The 13792-nt window shown below is 61.2% G+C and overlaps 1 protein-coding gene across 1 annotated transcript in view; it reads right to left on the bottom strand.

Annotated features, from left to right (window-relative positions):
• LPCAT1 (lysophosphatidylcholine acyltransferase 1) overlaps positions 1 to 13792 on the bottom strand; it is a 43688-nt gene that overhangs the window by 16783 nt on the left and 13113 nt on the right. The window contains exons 2-4 of the mRNA XM_047094294.1: positions 9377 to 9519; positions 3856 to 4070; positions 299 to 411 (exon numbers count right to left, since the gene is read on the bottom strand). Coding sequence (XP_046950250.1) covers positions 299 to 411; positions 3856 to 4070; positions 9377 to 9519 — 471 coding nt within the window. The remainder of the gene's footprint in view (positions 1 to 298; positions 412 to 3855; positions 4071 to 9376; positions 9520 to 13792) is intronic.

Raw genomic sequence — 13792 nt, 5'->3', positions numbered from 1 at the left:
CCAGGTTAGCCAGCTTCCGCCCGGTTGGAGCTTACAGGGAGACGCCTTTCAATACAGAGGCTTCAGCAACTTGAGACAGGCCTGACGATGCTTCCCTTGTTTGAATTTTAAAATTTCAGGACCCAAAGTACCCCAAGGTTAGCACAATCCTGAATTCACACACTCCTCAAAAATAAAATGAAACAACAAATCCAGCCCCAGGGAAGGCCAGTTCTAGCCCTTTGGGTCCCCACCACCCAGCCCCACCTCTAAGTTCACATCTCTCGGGACAGATCTGCTGAAAACGCGACTGTGCTACCTGCGGCCACTTTCCGTTCGACTGTGCCCGCCTCCTGATCTCCTCCACGGTCTTCCTGCGGGAATCCTGGTCCGACCGGGACACGAACACCGGCCGGATGTACTTTATCAGAGCTGGAAGGGAAGGAAGGCACTCGTGTGGGAACAGGCCACAGGACCGGAGGAGGGACAGCAGTGGCCCTGAGGGGCAGGCCGCAGTCGATGCGTGACCCTGAGGGAACCGAGCATCGGCAAAGCTCCCTCACAAGGCAGCACGCAGTCCCACACCCTGCAAGGTCCGCAGTAACTGCAGCGTCCGTGGGCCTGTCCATCAGGATAAAGTGAGAAGAATGAGGCTGACCGCACCCCTGCTAACAGAGGATGGCGGGGAAGGCTCCAGGGTCAGTAGGGCCCCAGGCATGTGGCTTAAACCCCACCCGCCCCTATTATGGGCACACCGTGTCTCTCGAAAACACAGGCTGTCGTCCTAACCCCAGTGACCTAGGACCGTGACTTCATTTGGAAACAGGGCGTCTGCAGATGCAAATGTATGACGAGGTGGTCCCGGAGTGGGGTGGGCCCCAGCCCAGGCCCGGTGTCCTCACAAGACGAGGAGGAGGCCACGGGACACTAAGGACTGCGGGGAAGGGCCAGGGGCTGCAGGGGGCTGTGTGGACTCCCCCCTCCCCCCCCACCGCCGCCCAGGACCTGCCCTGTCCACGCCTGTGCTCTGCACTTCTGGCCCAGGTGGAGAAATCAACACCACCCAGCACGGGTGAGGCAGCCGCAAGCCCAGCCATGCGCCACAGGCCACATGTGCCACACGGCCCCCTGGTGAGGGGGTGGGTCAGTGCTCCCACCACCAAAGAGGATGGTTGTCGGGAAAGAGGATCTAAACGTGGGAAGATACATCTTAGAAGAGAAACCCGGAGCCCACGCGTCCCGACGTGTCCACATCTGAACCCCCAGAACCTGTGCACGAAACCTTATCAGGGAAAACGTTCTTCGCGGACGTAACTAGTTACGGATCTGAAGATGAGACCACCCTAGACCATCCAAGGACAGGCGTCCTTATAAAAGACACACACACAGGGGCGGCCTGTGACGAGGGACGCGGGGCCAGCAGGAGCTGGAAGAGGCAGGAGGGATCTTTCCTGAAGGCCTCCGGAGGGAGGGCGGCCCTGGGACACCCCAGCCTTGGACTTCTGGCTCCAGAAGGGGGTAGAAGCTTCCGCTCTCTTAAGCCACCAGTTTGGTAATTTGTCACGAGGCCTAGGGACACTTGCACAGCTGGGCTTCCGGTACAGGAACCAGTGCTCTGGGACACAGCTGGGGAGCTGTCCCCAGGCATTAGAGTGCCTGTGTGATACAGAAGCTGATGACATGCTCCAACACGTCACGACATCTGGGGCCACTTGTGTGTGCACGGGATGTAAAAGTTGTAACAACAGATGCTGCAAAGGAACCGTAACAAAAGGAAAGAACAGACCCAAGACAAGTGCCTAGGTCACATGGGTGTGACCTGTGCCGACCAGCAGGAGGGGACTCACTCCCAGCAGGAGGGGGGAGGACTCACTCTCAGTAGGAGGGGGGAGGACTTACTCCCAGTAGGAGGGGAGGACTCACTCCCGGTAGGAGGTGGGGAGGACTCACTCCCAGGAGGTGGGAGGACTCAATCCCAGTAGGAGGTGGAGGGGACTCACTCCCAGTAGGAGGGGGGAGGACTCACTCCCAGCAGGAGGTGGGGGGGCTCACTCCCAGTAGGAGGGGAGAGCTCACTCCCAGTAGGAGGGAGGAAGACTCACTCCCAGGAGAGAGGAGGAGTCACTCCCAGAAGGGGGGAGGACTCAATCCCAGTAGGAGGTGGGGGGGGAACTCAGTCCCAGTAGGAGGGGAGGACTCACTCCCAGTAGGTGGGGGGACTCGCTCCTGGTAGGAGGGGGGAGGACTCACTCCCAGAAGGGGGGAGGACTCACTCCCAGTAGGAGGTGGGGGGGGCTCACTCCCAGTAGGAGGGGAGGACTCACTCCTAGGAGGGGGGAGGACTCACTCCCAGTAGGAGGGGACGACTTGCTCCCGGTAGGAGGGGGAGGACGCACTCCCAGTAGGAGGGGGGAGGACTCGCTCCCGGTAGGAGGGGAGGACTTGCTCCCGGTAGGAGGGGAGGACTTGCTCCCGGTAGGCGGGGGAGGACTCAATCCCAGTAGGAGGTGGGGGGGGACTCACTCCCAGTAGGAGGGGAGGACTCACTCCCAGTAGGAGAGGAGGACTCAGTCCCAGTAGAAGGGGGGAGGACTCACTCCCAGTAGGAGGGGGGAGGACTCACTCCCAGTAGGAGGTGGAGGGGACTCACTCCCAGTAGGAGGTGGAGGGGACTCACTCCCAGCAGGAGGGGGGAGGACTCACTCCCAGCAGGAGGTGGAGGGGCTCACTCCCAGTAGGAGGGGAGGACTCAGTCCCAGTAGAAGGGGGGGAGGACTCACTCCCAGTAGGAGGGGGGAGGACTCACTCCCAGTAGGAGGTGGAGGGGACTCACTCCCAGCAGGAGGGGGGAGGACTCACTCCCAGCAGGAGGTGGGGGGGCTCACTCCCAGTAGGAGGGGAGAGCTCACTCCCAGTAGGAGGGAGGAAGACTCACTCCCAGGAGAGAGGAGGAGTCACTCCCAGAAGGGGGGAGGACTCAATCCCAGTAGGAGGTGGGGGGGGCTCACTCCCAGTAGGAGGGGAGGACTCACTCCTAGGAGGGGGGAGGACTCACTCCCAGTAAGAGGGGAGGACTTGCTCCCGGTAGGAGGGGGAGGACGCACTCCCAGTAGGAGGGGGGAGGACTCGCTCCCGGTAGGAGGGGAGGACTTGCTCCCGGTAGGCGGGGGAGGACTTGCTCCCGGTAGGCGGGGGAGGACTCAATCCCAGTAGGAGGTGGGGGGGACTCACTCCCAGTAGGAGGGGAGGACTCACTCCCAGTAGGAGAGGAGGACTCAGTCCCAGTAGAAGGGGGGAGGACTCACTCCCAGTAGGAGGGGGGAGGACTCACTCCCAGTAGGAGGTGGAGGGGACTCACTCCCAGTAGGAGGTGGAGGGGACTCACTCCCAGCAGGAGGGGGGAGGACTCACTCCCAGCAGGAGGTGGAGGGGCTCACTCCCAGTAGGAGGGGAGGACTCAGTCCCAGTAGAAGGGGGGGAGGACTCACTCCCAGTAGGAGGGGGGAGGACTCACTCCCAGTAGGAGGTGGAGGGGACTCACTCCCAGCAGGAGGGGGGAGGACTCACTCCCAGCAGGAGGTGGGGGGGGCTCACTCCCAGTAGGAGGGGAGGACTCAGTCCCAGTAGAAGGGGGGGAGGACTCACTCCCAGTAGGAGGTGGGGGGACTCACTCCCAGTAGGAGGTGGGAGGGCTCACTCCCAGTAGGGGGGGAGGACTCAGTCCCAGTAGGAGGGGGGAGGACTCACTCCCAGGAGTGGGGAGGACTCGCTCCCGGTAGGAGGGGGAGGACTCACTCCCAGCAGGAGGTGGAGGGGACTCACTCCCAGTAGGAGGGGGGGACTCACGCCCCACATGGGGACGGGGAGCTCACTCACTTCCCCATATTGGGATGTTCCTGCTCTCTGCCTTCATCACGATGGAGGACATCGTCATGGTGACAGCGATGGCGTCGAAGTAGGAGGAATGGGGCGCCAGAGTGAGGATGGCAGCCTCAGAGGGTGGGGCCTGCTGCCCCTTCACCACCACCCAGTGGAAGCCTCCGGCAAACCACATGGTGCGCATGATGGCCTTGAGCAGGACGTCCACGACCCTGCAAAAGAAGGTGCTGTGGTCAAACCGAGGCAGGGCAGGGGGGTCGCAGGCCGGCTCTGTCATGGCTTGTGAGCGTGAGGCCGGCCCCGTGCACACGGACCTGACCTGTCAGGCCATCCAGGGTGCCGTCCAGGCTGATCCGAAACGTGCACCGGCCGGAGGAGGGAAGAAAACCGGTGCTGTGCTTTCGTCCCTCTGTGTAGACGTGCAACATTGTGACTTTGTTAGGAAAACGGAAGTGGCTGTGCCACGCCTCACAGCAGTGTAAAGACACACAGAGTCCCGACCTCACAGACTCCGGGGCCGCAAGCATTGGAAGGTGACGGATTCGCATCCCGAGCACGGAGGTTTTAAAGAAACATCAGCCCGCTAAAACATCCAAAATGGAAGTAAAATCAGGAGTGAAGTCAGGCCGAGACCAGGAGCGGAGGCCTGTGGTGAGAAACCACGGTCCCACCTCCCTCAGGCTGCCCGTGGTCCCAGGACCAGATGCCACGCTGTTAAGCCTTTTCTAGATGAGATCAGGTGGACGATGACAGGACTGAGCGACAGAAAAGAGCCGGAAATCTCACGGGACTGAATCCCTCAAGAGAGTTCTGGAAGACGAGGCCCGACGGCTCTGAGCAGCAGTCCCTCACGGGGCCGCCTTGAGCCGCCGTCGCCTGCAGGGGATGAACAATCCCGGTGTGGTTGTACACCTGCTGGGGGCCAGGCTCACACATCCCCACATCGCCACAACCGGTGTGATCACTTCCTTACGTGTCCAAGCGCACACTGCCAAGTGTGTTTGTGTGCGCGTCTGCTACTTTTCCTAACAGGAACACGTGCAAGAATCAAAGCCAGCTGACACCTGCCGATGCGTAAGGAAGGGGGCGCCGGGCAGGCTGTGCCGGAAGGGGAGCCAGTCCCGGGAAGCCGGGTGCAGGAGAGGGGGGCTGCTGGGAAGTGGGGACCAAATCCTGATGTTTCTGTTGGACACACACCCACCGCCCCTCAGGCCAACAGGCCAAAGGGCACTAAGCAGAAGCGGGGGGGGGGGGGAGCGGGCGGATGCATGCACCACCCCTGACGATTCTCTGAGGTCTCGGGGATTGCCATCCCCAGGACACCGCCCACTGGGAAGAGCCGGCCTGCGGACGCGGAACAGGCCTCCTGGCCCGACGCCTCCCGGCCAGGCTCAGGCAGCAACGACAAGCCTGAGGTGCCCGGAGCGTTTCCTGGGAATAGAGAGGCAGGACGCAGACCTACACGCACAGGGGCATTCTTGCCGCATCGCCCAGGCGGGAGCCCAAGAGCCTGAGACGTGAGCACAACCAGCCCCGTGACGGACAAGAGACCGACCAGGGGAGAGGCTGCGGTCCACACCGTCCTCGAGCTGTTAGAATCCAGAACGGGGCGCTGTGAAAGGAGCGGAGGACGAGGCAACAGTCTGGCAAATCCAGTCTCTCGCTGCAGAAGCAGCCAGTTCCCTGGGAAGCTGAGGAGCGAGCAGGATTCCCCCGGGAACAGGCAGGGAAGAAAGGACGCCACTTTGGACACGGAAAATTTAACACGAAACCACAGACGCCTACAACTTCCTTCGAGAATTTTTCAGATTCCCAAGGACGGACAGAAGATGTCAAAACTTCCAGAAGAGCAGATGGGCTACCCGGGCACCACGGCGCACTCACATCTTCGCGGCCCCGGGGACGGGAGGTCTGGAACCTGTCGTCTGTGCCCTGACAAGCTACCCGTCAACACCGAGGGGAAAACAAAGACTCCCGGACACGAAACGCACCTCAGTTTCTCCTGCTTGTCCTCTGAGAAAAAACCCCGATGCTCCACAAAATCTTGGGAGGAAAAAAACAAGGGAAAAAAAAAACAAAACCCAAACCAGGCCGAGGAGGCAGACGACGCCCAAACCTGCAGAAAGTCGCTGCACCCAGCAGAAGAGGAACGTGCGATGGGGGGCCGGGGGCTCGGGGACCCCCAGGAGGAGAGCATCATCGCAGCGTGGACACGAGGGGGCAGAAGCGCAGGCTATGCTCGGGCTCAGCATCCCGTCAGCAACAGGCGAACGAGAGTCTGTAACCGCAAATGAGGTTCGATGGGGCTCTAAGAGCGGGGCTGTGGCGCGACGGGACAGGTGTCCCGTGAGACACGGACCGGGGCTGCCCGCCAGGCGAGGACCTCGAGAGAGCACGTGCGCAGGCCAGGAGCCGGACCTGCCCGATTCCAGCCCCCGCAACCTCGCGCTGTTCCCCAGCCTGTGGCACGTGGCTGCGGTGGCCCCAGGGGACCGCCACCGGCCCCTCCTAACCTCGTGAGTGGGCCCAAGAGGCGACGCCGAGGACCATCCTCCACCGCTGGCCCGCTGGTCGGGTTTTGCAAGAAGATGTGCTGGTTGTTCACACGACTGCGGTGGGAAGTAAGTGTGTTGTGAGACTGTTCGTTCCTCCCTTCCCTGGAGGCCCAAGGCCTTTCCTTTAGCAAGTCCGAATGGCGGGAGCTTACGTTCGGCAGACCCTCCCCGGCGGAGGAGCATCAGCCCGCTCAGACCCGCACGACTCTGCAAGGTGTGAAACTGCACACCTCCCGGCCCACCCCACGGCTCTTCCGCACAGGCCCGTGTGCGCTAATCCGTTTCCTCCTAACTCCCGAGTCCCCGGATCAGGCATCTTGTCTCCACCTTCTCCTTTAAGGAGTTCAGTGTTGATGGTACTCGTGTTTTCCCTCCAGCACCAGACCCAGCGCAGGGCTGTGCATGGCTCGCGCGCGCACGCGCACACACACACACACACACGTGTACACACCCACATTTGCATATACACAGGCATTCACATATATACACATGCACGTGCTTGTATACAAATACACATACTCACGCACATACCTATACATGCATGTATACGTGCACACATACGCATGCACATGCTTGTACACACATATGCGCATGCACACTCGTGCACACCACATGTGCATATACACGTGCACACATTTGCACACATGCATACACATTCACACGTATATACACATGCATATGCTTGTACACACATATACATACACACACTCATGTACACACCCACACATGCATACACACATGTGTCCACACATACACATCCTGCACGTGCATGTACATACACACAAATGCTCACACACAACACATGCACACTCACATGCCCACACATGTATGTATGCATGTGCTCACCTGCTCACACACACATATACATTCATACATATATGCACACGCACATGCTTGTACACGCACATGCTTGTACACACACATGCTCACATACAGGTACACATATGCACGTGCACATGCTTGGACACATGCACACACATGCTTGCACTCCCACACAGGCATGTACTCATGGTCGCACACACATAAACGTATACACACTCATACGTGTGTGCACAGTGACGTGCGGTCTCCACGGACACAGACACCTCTATTTCTCACTGCCGAGGACACTTCTCAGGCATGCTCTGGGCACACGAGGCACCTGGGAGGCAGTGGCCCATCTGTCACCGAAGGAGCCACGTGGAACCGCACGGGGTGGGCACGGGGAATGGAGAGCAGCCCGGAGTCCCGTACTTTGAAAAGACAGAATCTGCACTGTGTGTGTGGACAGAGGAGGGGATCCCAGCCCAGGGACAGAGCTGAAGAAGGAAGGAATTAAGACAAAAATGCCGGGAAGTCGTGTTAACCTATCATGACTCAAACCTCAAATTTTTAGTCAAATCACTTGTAATTTGTCAAAAACTACAAAAAAACTCTGCTTTCTAGCTATGGATTCTCAACCTAGCGGCACTGAAAGTCTGATTCCTATTTGGTCTAGATTTTGATTGATTACACATTTGACACTAAATCCCTATTTTAGGGCTAAAACACTGAAAAACACCCTCCAGGTTAAGCAAGCTCTTCAAAGAGAATTAAGAAATCCAAAAAGTCAGAACGAGGACCCCAGAGCCAGTGATGACCGCAGTGCACCCAAGTGACCACAGTGGACAGGAATGCCGAGCAGCTGTCCCTCCCTCGGGACCTGCTTCCTGGCGTCCCCGGGCCAGGGGCTGTGCTGGGGACAGAATGGGAACAGGTCACGGCCTGCCTTTGGGACCTCCGGGAGGGAGACAGACTGTGGCTCACTTGGTACCGATGATGGTCCAAGAACGCGAAACACGGCAGGGGGTGCACACAAAGACCCTGTGTGAGGGGTCCCCCAGGCACCTGGACCGTCCCCAAGCATGGCCACGCCTTACTCATCACTGGCTCGGCAAACGCTTGACTCGAAATTGGCCGACTTTGCCCCGCACGTCAGTGCCCTGTGTGAGCACGACAGGTGCGTGTCGGGACCACGGGCACCGAGGACCCGCCAGCTCCCGCCTGCCGGCCGTGGGCATGGTGTTCCTGCAGAGCAGAGAGCAGAGAGCAGACGCGCTCCCGGTGCAGGAAGTCGAGCCTGTCCCTCAAACCCCTTAAGGCCCAGGAGCGAATGCCCTGGGCTCCGTCTGCCCTGGCGGCTCCGCCCTCCTGGGCGGTACGCGGGTCAGCGGGTGTGGCCGGGCTCCAGCAGAGCTGTTGGTAAACCGAGCGCGGCTGGACCCGGCGTGTGCACCTTTCTGCTGACCCCTGTGCGGGCCTAGTAGTGACTCTTTCTGAACAGACCGTTCAAGGGCCCCCGTATGGCTGCCGAGAGGCGTTAGGGTGTGGAGAGCGGGGACGTCTCCGGGTTTACGACAGAAACGACAACTTCCAGGACGCCGGAAATACTTCTCGAAGTCCTCCTGACACTCGCCACCTTCATTTACTAATGCGTATACTCTGCGAACAGCTTTAGGAAGAAACAAGAAAATGCTGTGATTTCATTTAACTTCCTGCGGTCCACGTTGGGTCTCTGGCTGAGACGTATTCACGACTCGTCCGTCTACAGATGGCTCTCCTTTGTCAGTATCTGGTGAGCAAACGCAAGGGACCTTCCAGGTGTACGAAGCAGGGAGGGTCGCTGGACCCTGCGGAGACCAGACCAGCGAGAAGGACAGACGCTGGCCGACACACAGCCTCGCAGGGCTGGGGACACGGAAACCCGCGGGGAATCTCTGTGCTGAGGACACGCCAACAGCAGCCCGGCCCCCGAGGACCCCCTCAGGGCAGGGGTGCGGTGGGGGCACGGCAGGGGCGGAACCGGCCACTCCCCGAGGGGAAGGGGGCATGTGGCCGGCGGTGTCCCGGCCGGGGGAGGGCAGCCTGGCGTGCTCCAGGCCCAGGCAGGGGAGGAAGGCCGGGGGGGCCGGGGCACGCGGTGGCCCTGCAGACGGGTGACTTACTTCCGCCACGAGGCCGGGGACGGCTCGGGCTCCCTCTCCGAGGACCCCAGCGTGGCGAAGAACGTGAAGGGCCAGGCGAGCAGCATCGCGATCAGGACAAGCAGCAGCCGGATGGGGAAGAGGGTCAGCGTCATGAAGGCCATCTGGGAAGACAGAGGCGAGGTCACTCCAGAATCGGCGGACTCCGCACGGGCAGCCAGCCCCGGAGCTGGCGTGGAAACGCCACGCCTGCCCTCACACGTGGCGGCGAGTGGCCAGGACGTCCTGCCGAGGCTCTGGGCTGCACCGCCATCCCCCAGCCCCGGCGCCCACCGTCCCGCGCACCCGAGCCCCTCTGGGGCCCGCCCGGCACACGCCTGAGCCCCAGCACCACCCGGGGACGCCTCCACAGCGCTGAGGTTCCCCGCGGTGAGGCGGATGCGGGAGCTCAGGGAGCACTGGGGACGCCCGTGACTCTCCAGCCCCGGGACATCACGGGCGGGAGCCCCGCAGAGAACGGGGCACAGCCAGCCCACTTCCAAACGGGCAGCCTGGTCGGGGTGACACCACGGGAGGGGCTCCGTGGGGATGGACACGTGGTTCACCAGAGGGGTCAGGGCAGGAACACGGTGGACAGATGGCCGTTCCTAAAACCAGGCGCCCGTGCGCACGGAACCAGGCTGTGGTCCCCGCCTGGGGGCACACGCCTGGGGACACACGCTCAGGAGCCTCGCGGTCTCAGAGGGCCAGCATCTCAGCGATCAGGGAGGAAACAGGGCAGGGGACGGATGGCAAAGCTTAAACTTACAAAGGATTGGTGATCAACAGATGCAACTTACAATCATTTGCAGTAACACACGCTTCGAACGTGCAGGTTTCGGCGCAGGGAGGACAGAAAAGACAGGCCAGGAGAAAGTGCACAGCGACGTCTCCCAGCTCCCGGCCGACCGGCTGCAGGGCCCACGGCCGCCCCCCTGCTCGTCCGTTACCCGCACCGGACGGCCCCGCGGTTTCTCTGCAGGCGCTCCCGGGTCCCCTGTCAGGAGCAGCACCGCCCAGCAGGTGGGAGACAAGCCGTGTGTATGAGTTTAAACTGTCTAGTGGCCCCACAAGGTGAGGAAGTGAACGTAGCACAGACATCACATCTGCTGTCCTGTGGTTGATGCTGGTGACGACGTTTCCCATCGAGTGCGGACTTGCTCTGGGCTGTGGCAGATGTGCTTTGCTGACAAAAAAGTACCTTCCCGCCCCTGGGTTTCTGGGAGTTGGGTTTGTTCCACATCACGAATGGGTGAACGCGACCTGCTGTCCTTCCTGCTTCTGGTGTTTGTTTGCTCAGCCCGCGTCCACCACATGCTGCTTTTAGACGTGAGAACCTTGGTCACAGCGCTGGGGTTTCTTTTTTTTAATGTTTATTTATTTTGAGAGATACAGAGCACAAGCAAGGGGGGCAGAGAGAGGGAGAGAGAACCCCAAGCAGGCTCCCCGCTGTCAGCACCGAGCCCCGCGTGGGGCTCGACCCCACAAACCGTGAGACCATGACCTGAGCCGAAACCAAGAGTCGGGGATTTTTTTTTTTTTTTTTTAAATTTTTTTTTTTCAACGTTTATTTATTTTTGGGACAGAGAGAGACAGAGCATGAACGGGGGAGGGGCAGAGAGAGAGGGAGACACAGAATCGGAAACAGGCTCCAGGCTCTGAGCCATCAGCCCAGAGCCTGATGCGGGGCTCGAACTCACGGACCGTGAGATCGTGACCTGGCTGAAGTCGGACGCTTAACCGACTGCGCCACCCAGGCGCCCCAAGTCGGGGATTTTTTTAAGGAACTGCTGAGTCTGCTCACCGATGCGTCTCTGGGTCGAGTCGGGGGCAGGCCTGACCCACAGCTTCCCTCCGGGGGATCCCGTGGCGTGGCCCCCCCTGCACACCAGCGAGCTGCCTCTCGGGGGAGTTTCCACGGCGATGCACACACAAGCGCTGTTCTAATTTTATTTTCATCGCTTACCTAGGTGTCCCACTTCCTCTGAACCTTCAGTGCTTCTGCCACTGAGAAAATCCTCTCTGGGAGTCCCCAGCAGGTTTTTCCTCCCCTAACCAATCTCCCACCTCGCACGCGTCTGCAAGAGAACTGAGAAGCTGCCCGTGGCACTCTCCCGTGCCTCTCGTCACCCTGCCCTGCCGTGTAATCAGCATTGTTCGTGCCCTCTGAAACTTTTCGGCCTACACTGACCGGTATTTTTCTACTCTATCAGCCTGTTTACTGAACCAGTTTTGGATGGGTTTACCGTCCCCGTGGCCAGTCGGTCGGTCGTATGAATTTTAGCTCCTACAGGCACCCCGCTCTTACTCGGACTCTAACGCCCCTCTTAACTTCTTGAGGTAAAAGCACAGAGCGGTATTTTCGGAAGCGCCCCATTTCCCGCTGCCACACTGAGAACGCCCAGCTTTCTCCAGCCCCACGGTAAGTTCCGGACGGCTGGCTGCGGGCGCCCCGGACGGCCTTTACACCTGCTGCCCGCGCGGGACGGGCCGAGGGACGACCGGGCAGCAAAGCACGTGAACAGAGCCCGCCAGGAAGTGTTCACAGTGCGAGGGTGCAGCCGCGATGCTGTTCGCCCGCCATCAGGCCTACCCCCCGCTCTGGGTCGACAAAGACGGAACCACACGGGTTCCTGGAGGGCGTGGGAGCGCCAGCCCCGCCCCGTACCTCTGAGAACCACAGACGGGGAGGCGAGGGGCCCCTGGGGGGCGGCGCCCCGCTCCCTCCAGGGGTGACCCAGACCCGCCCGGTGCCCCGAGTCAGGGCACGTGTGCCGCTCCTCACGTTGTTAATGACATGTGTTCCCGTGGGTGGCCAGCAGCTGTTGGACCCGGGACACAACACGTGAGTGACCACAACTGACTGTGACGACAATTCGCGCACCTCTTACACGCATCCCGAGAACACCACCTGGTTTCCGAGTTTCACGGCGAGCGGGGAGGGGGCGTGTGAGTGCCCAGCACGGGCCGGGGCCCTCAGCTCACAGACGGGGCTCATGCACAGTGTGGTGAGTGAGCGTCACAGGCCTGCAGTGACCACCTGGCTGGGCCTGAAGGACGGGGAGAAGGTGGACACGGGTTTACGAGGGCCACGTGAGCGGCTTGGGGAAGGCGAGCACCTTCGGGGGGCCCATGGGGTGCAGGAGGGCCCCGGCCACCTGGGCTAAGACCCCGTGTGTTTCCCGGGCTGCTCCCCAGGACCCCATGACCCTGCCCTGACCTTGCCCCAGCACTGGGCCCACGTGCTGTCCACTGGGCTCAGCCCTGCCCCGGAGAGGCAAACGGTCCCCAGAAGGGGGCAGGACTCGGAAGGCTTCCTGCAGCCTCTTCCAGAACGTTCTGTGGGCTATGGCCACTCCTCCTGAATTCCAGGCTACCGGCTGGTTGGACCCTCCTGTCCCCTTGCATCTTCTGGCCCATCTGCGTCCTTCCCAGGCCCGGCCACCTCCCGGTGCCCTCGCTGTCCACCACGCCCTGTGCCCAGCCTGTCAGAGCACACTCAGAGTTTCCAGCCACAGGACCACAGGCAGGGCAGCCATGTCAGCCACACGGACGTTCTCAAGTGTGCTGGGGCCGAGGAAACGCGTGCTCAGAACGTCCTGGCTGGACTGGAGAACAAACAGGGCCACAAGCAGACGAAAGGGGCCAACTGGGCTGTTTCCAGGCAGTTCCGGCTCAACGTTCGGGAGGCACTGTAATTAGCAACTAGGCTGGACACGGTATTTCCTTCCCGGAGCCAGCGGGGGGCGTCCCATTCCCCAGTGGGAGTGCGCCGGGAGGCAGAGGGGGGCCCCGGGGAGAGAGCAGGTCTCCGCCCCCCCACAATCTGAGTAAGACCCAGCTCTGTGCTGGACTCCCTGGGTGGGGCGTGCCCGCTCCCACCAGAGCCCCCCTCAGGGCGGCCCTGGGCCGGAGGGCGGGGTCAGCGGGGCCTCAGGGAGAGAATGCCAGCCTTGCCCCCGGCAATGGCACAGGGCAGGGGCCAGGGGCAGCAGTGGCACACGGGGAGGAACGCTGCTGACCAAGCAGGAAAAGGCTGCTAACACGGGACCCGCGTCCCCTCCAAGATGCTCAGAGGGCTGCGGCCTGTCCCTGTCAGGAGCCCCAGTCACCCTCAAAAGTGCCAGGCTGGCCCTCCCATGAGCTGAGGGTTTATAACCCAGTCCCAGGGGGGCCCGCGGTGACGGTCCCTGGCTGAGTCGGTTCACGCTCCTTGGAAGCTGGCTTAGATACACGGTCCCATCGGAAAGGGGTCCCCAGGAACAGACGCTGCCCTCCAGGTTCACGGTTGCCCTGAGTCACAGAGCAGCTGTTCCGGCCCGGTATGCTCTGTCTGGAGTCCCCGCTGGAGCAGACCCAGGCGCAAGGAGACCCTCACGGCCGCCTGCAGGCTCCCAG

The sequence above is a fragment of the Lynx rufus genome, unplaced genomic scaffold (assembly GCF_022079265.1).
Source record: "Lynx rufus isolate CCGP_SWC_20201006 ecotype Redwood Valley unplaced genomic scaffold, mLynRuf1.p SCAF_1, whole genome shotgun sequence".
NCBI classification, from domain to species: Eukaryota; Metazoa; Chordata; class Mammalia; order Carnivora; family Felidae; genus Lynx; species Lynx rufus.
Note: the sequence above shows the minus strand (reverse complement) of the source record. Positions and strands in the feature narration are given on the sequence as shown.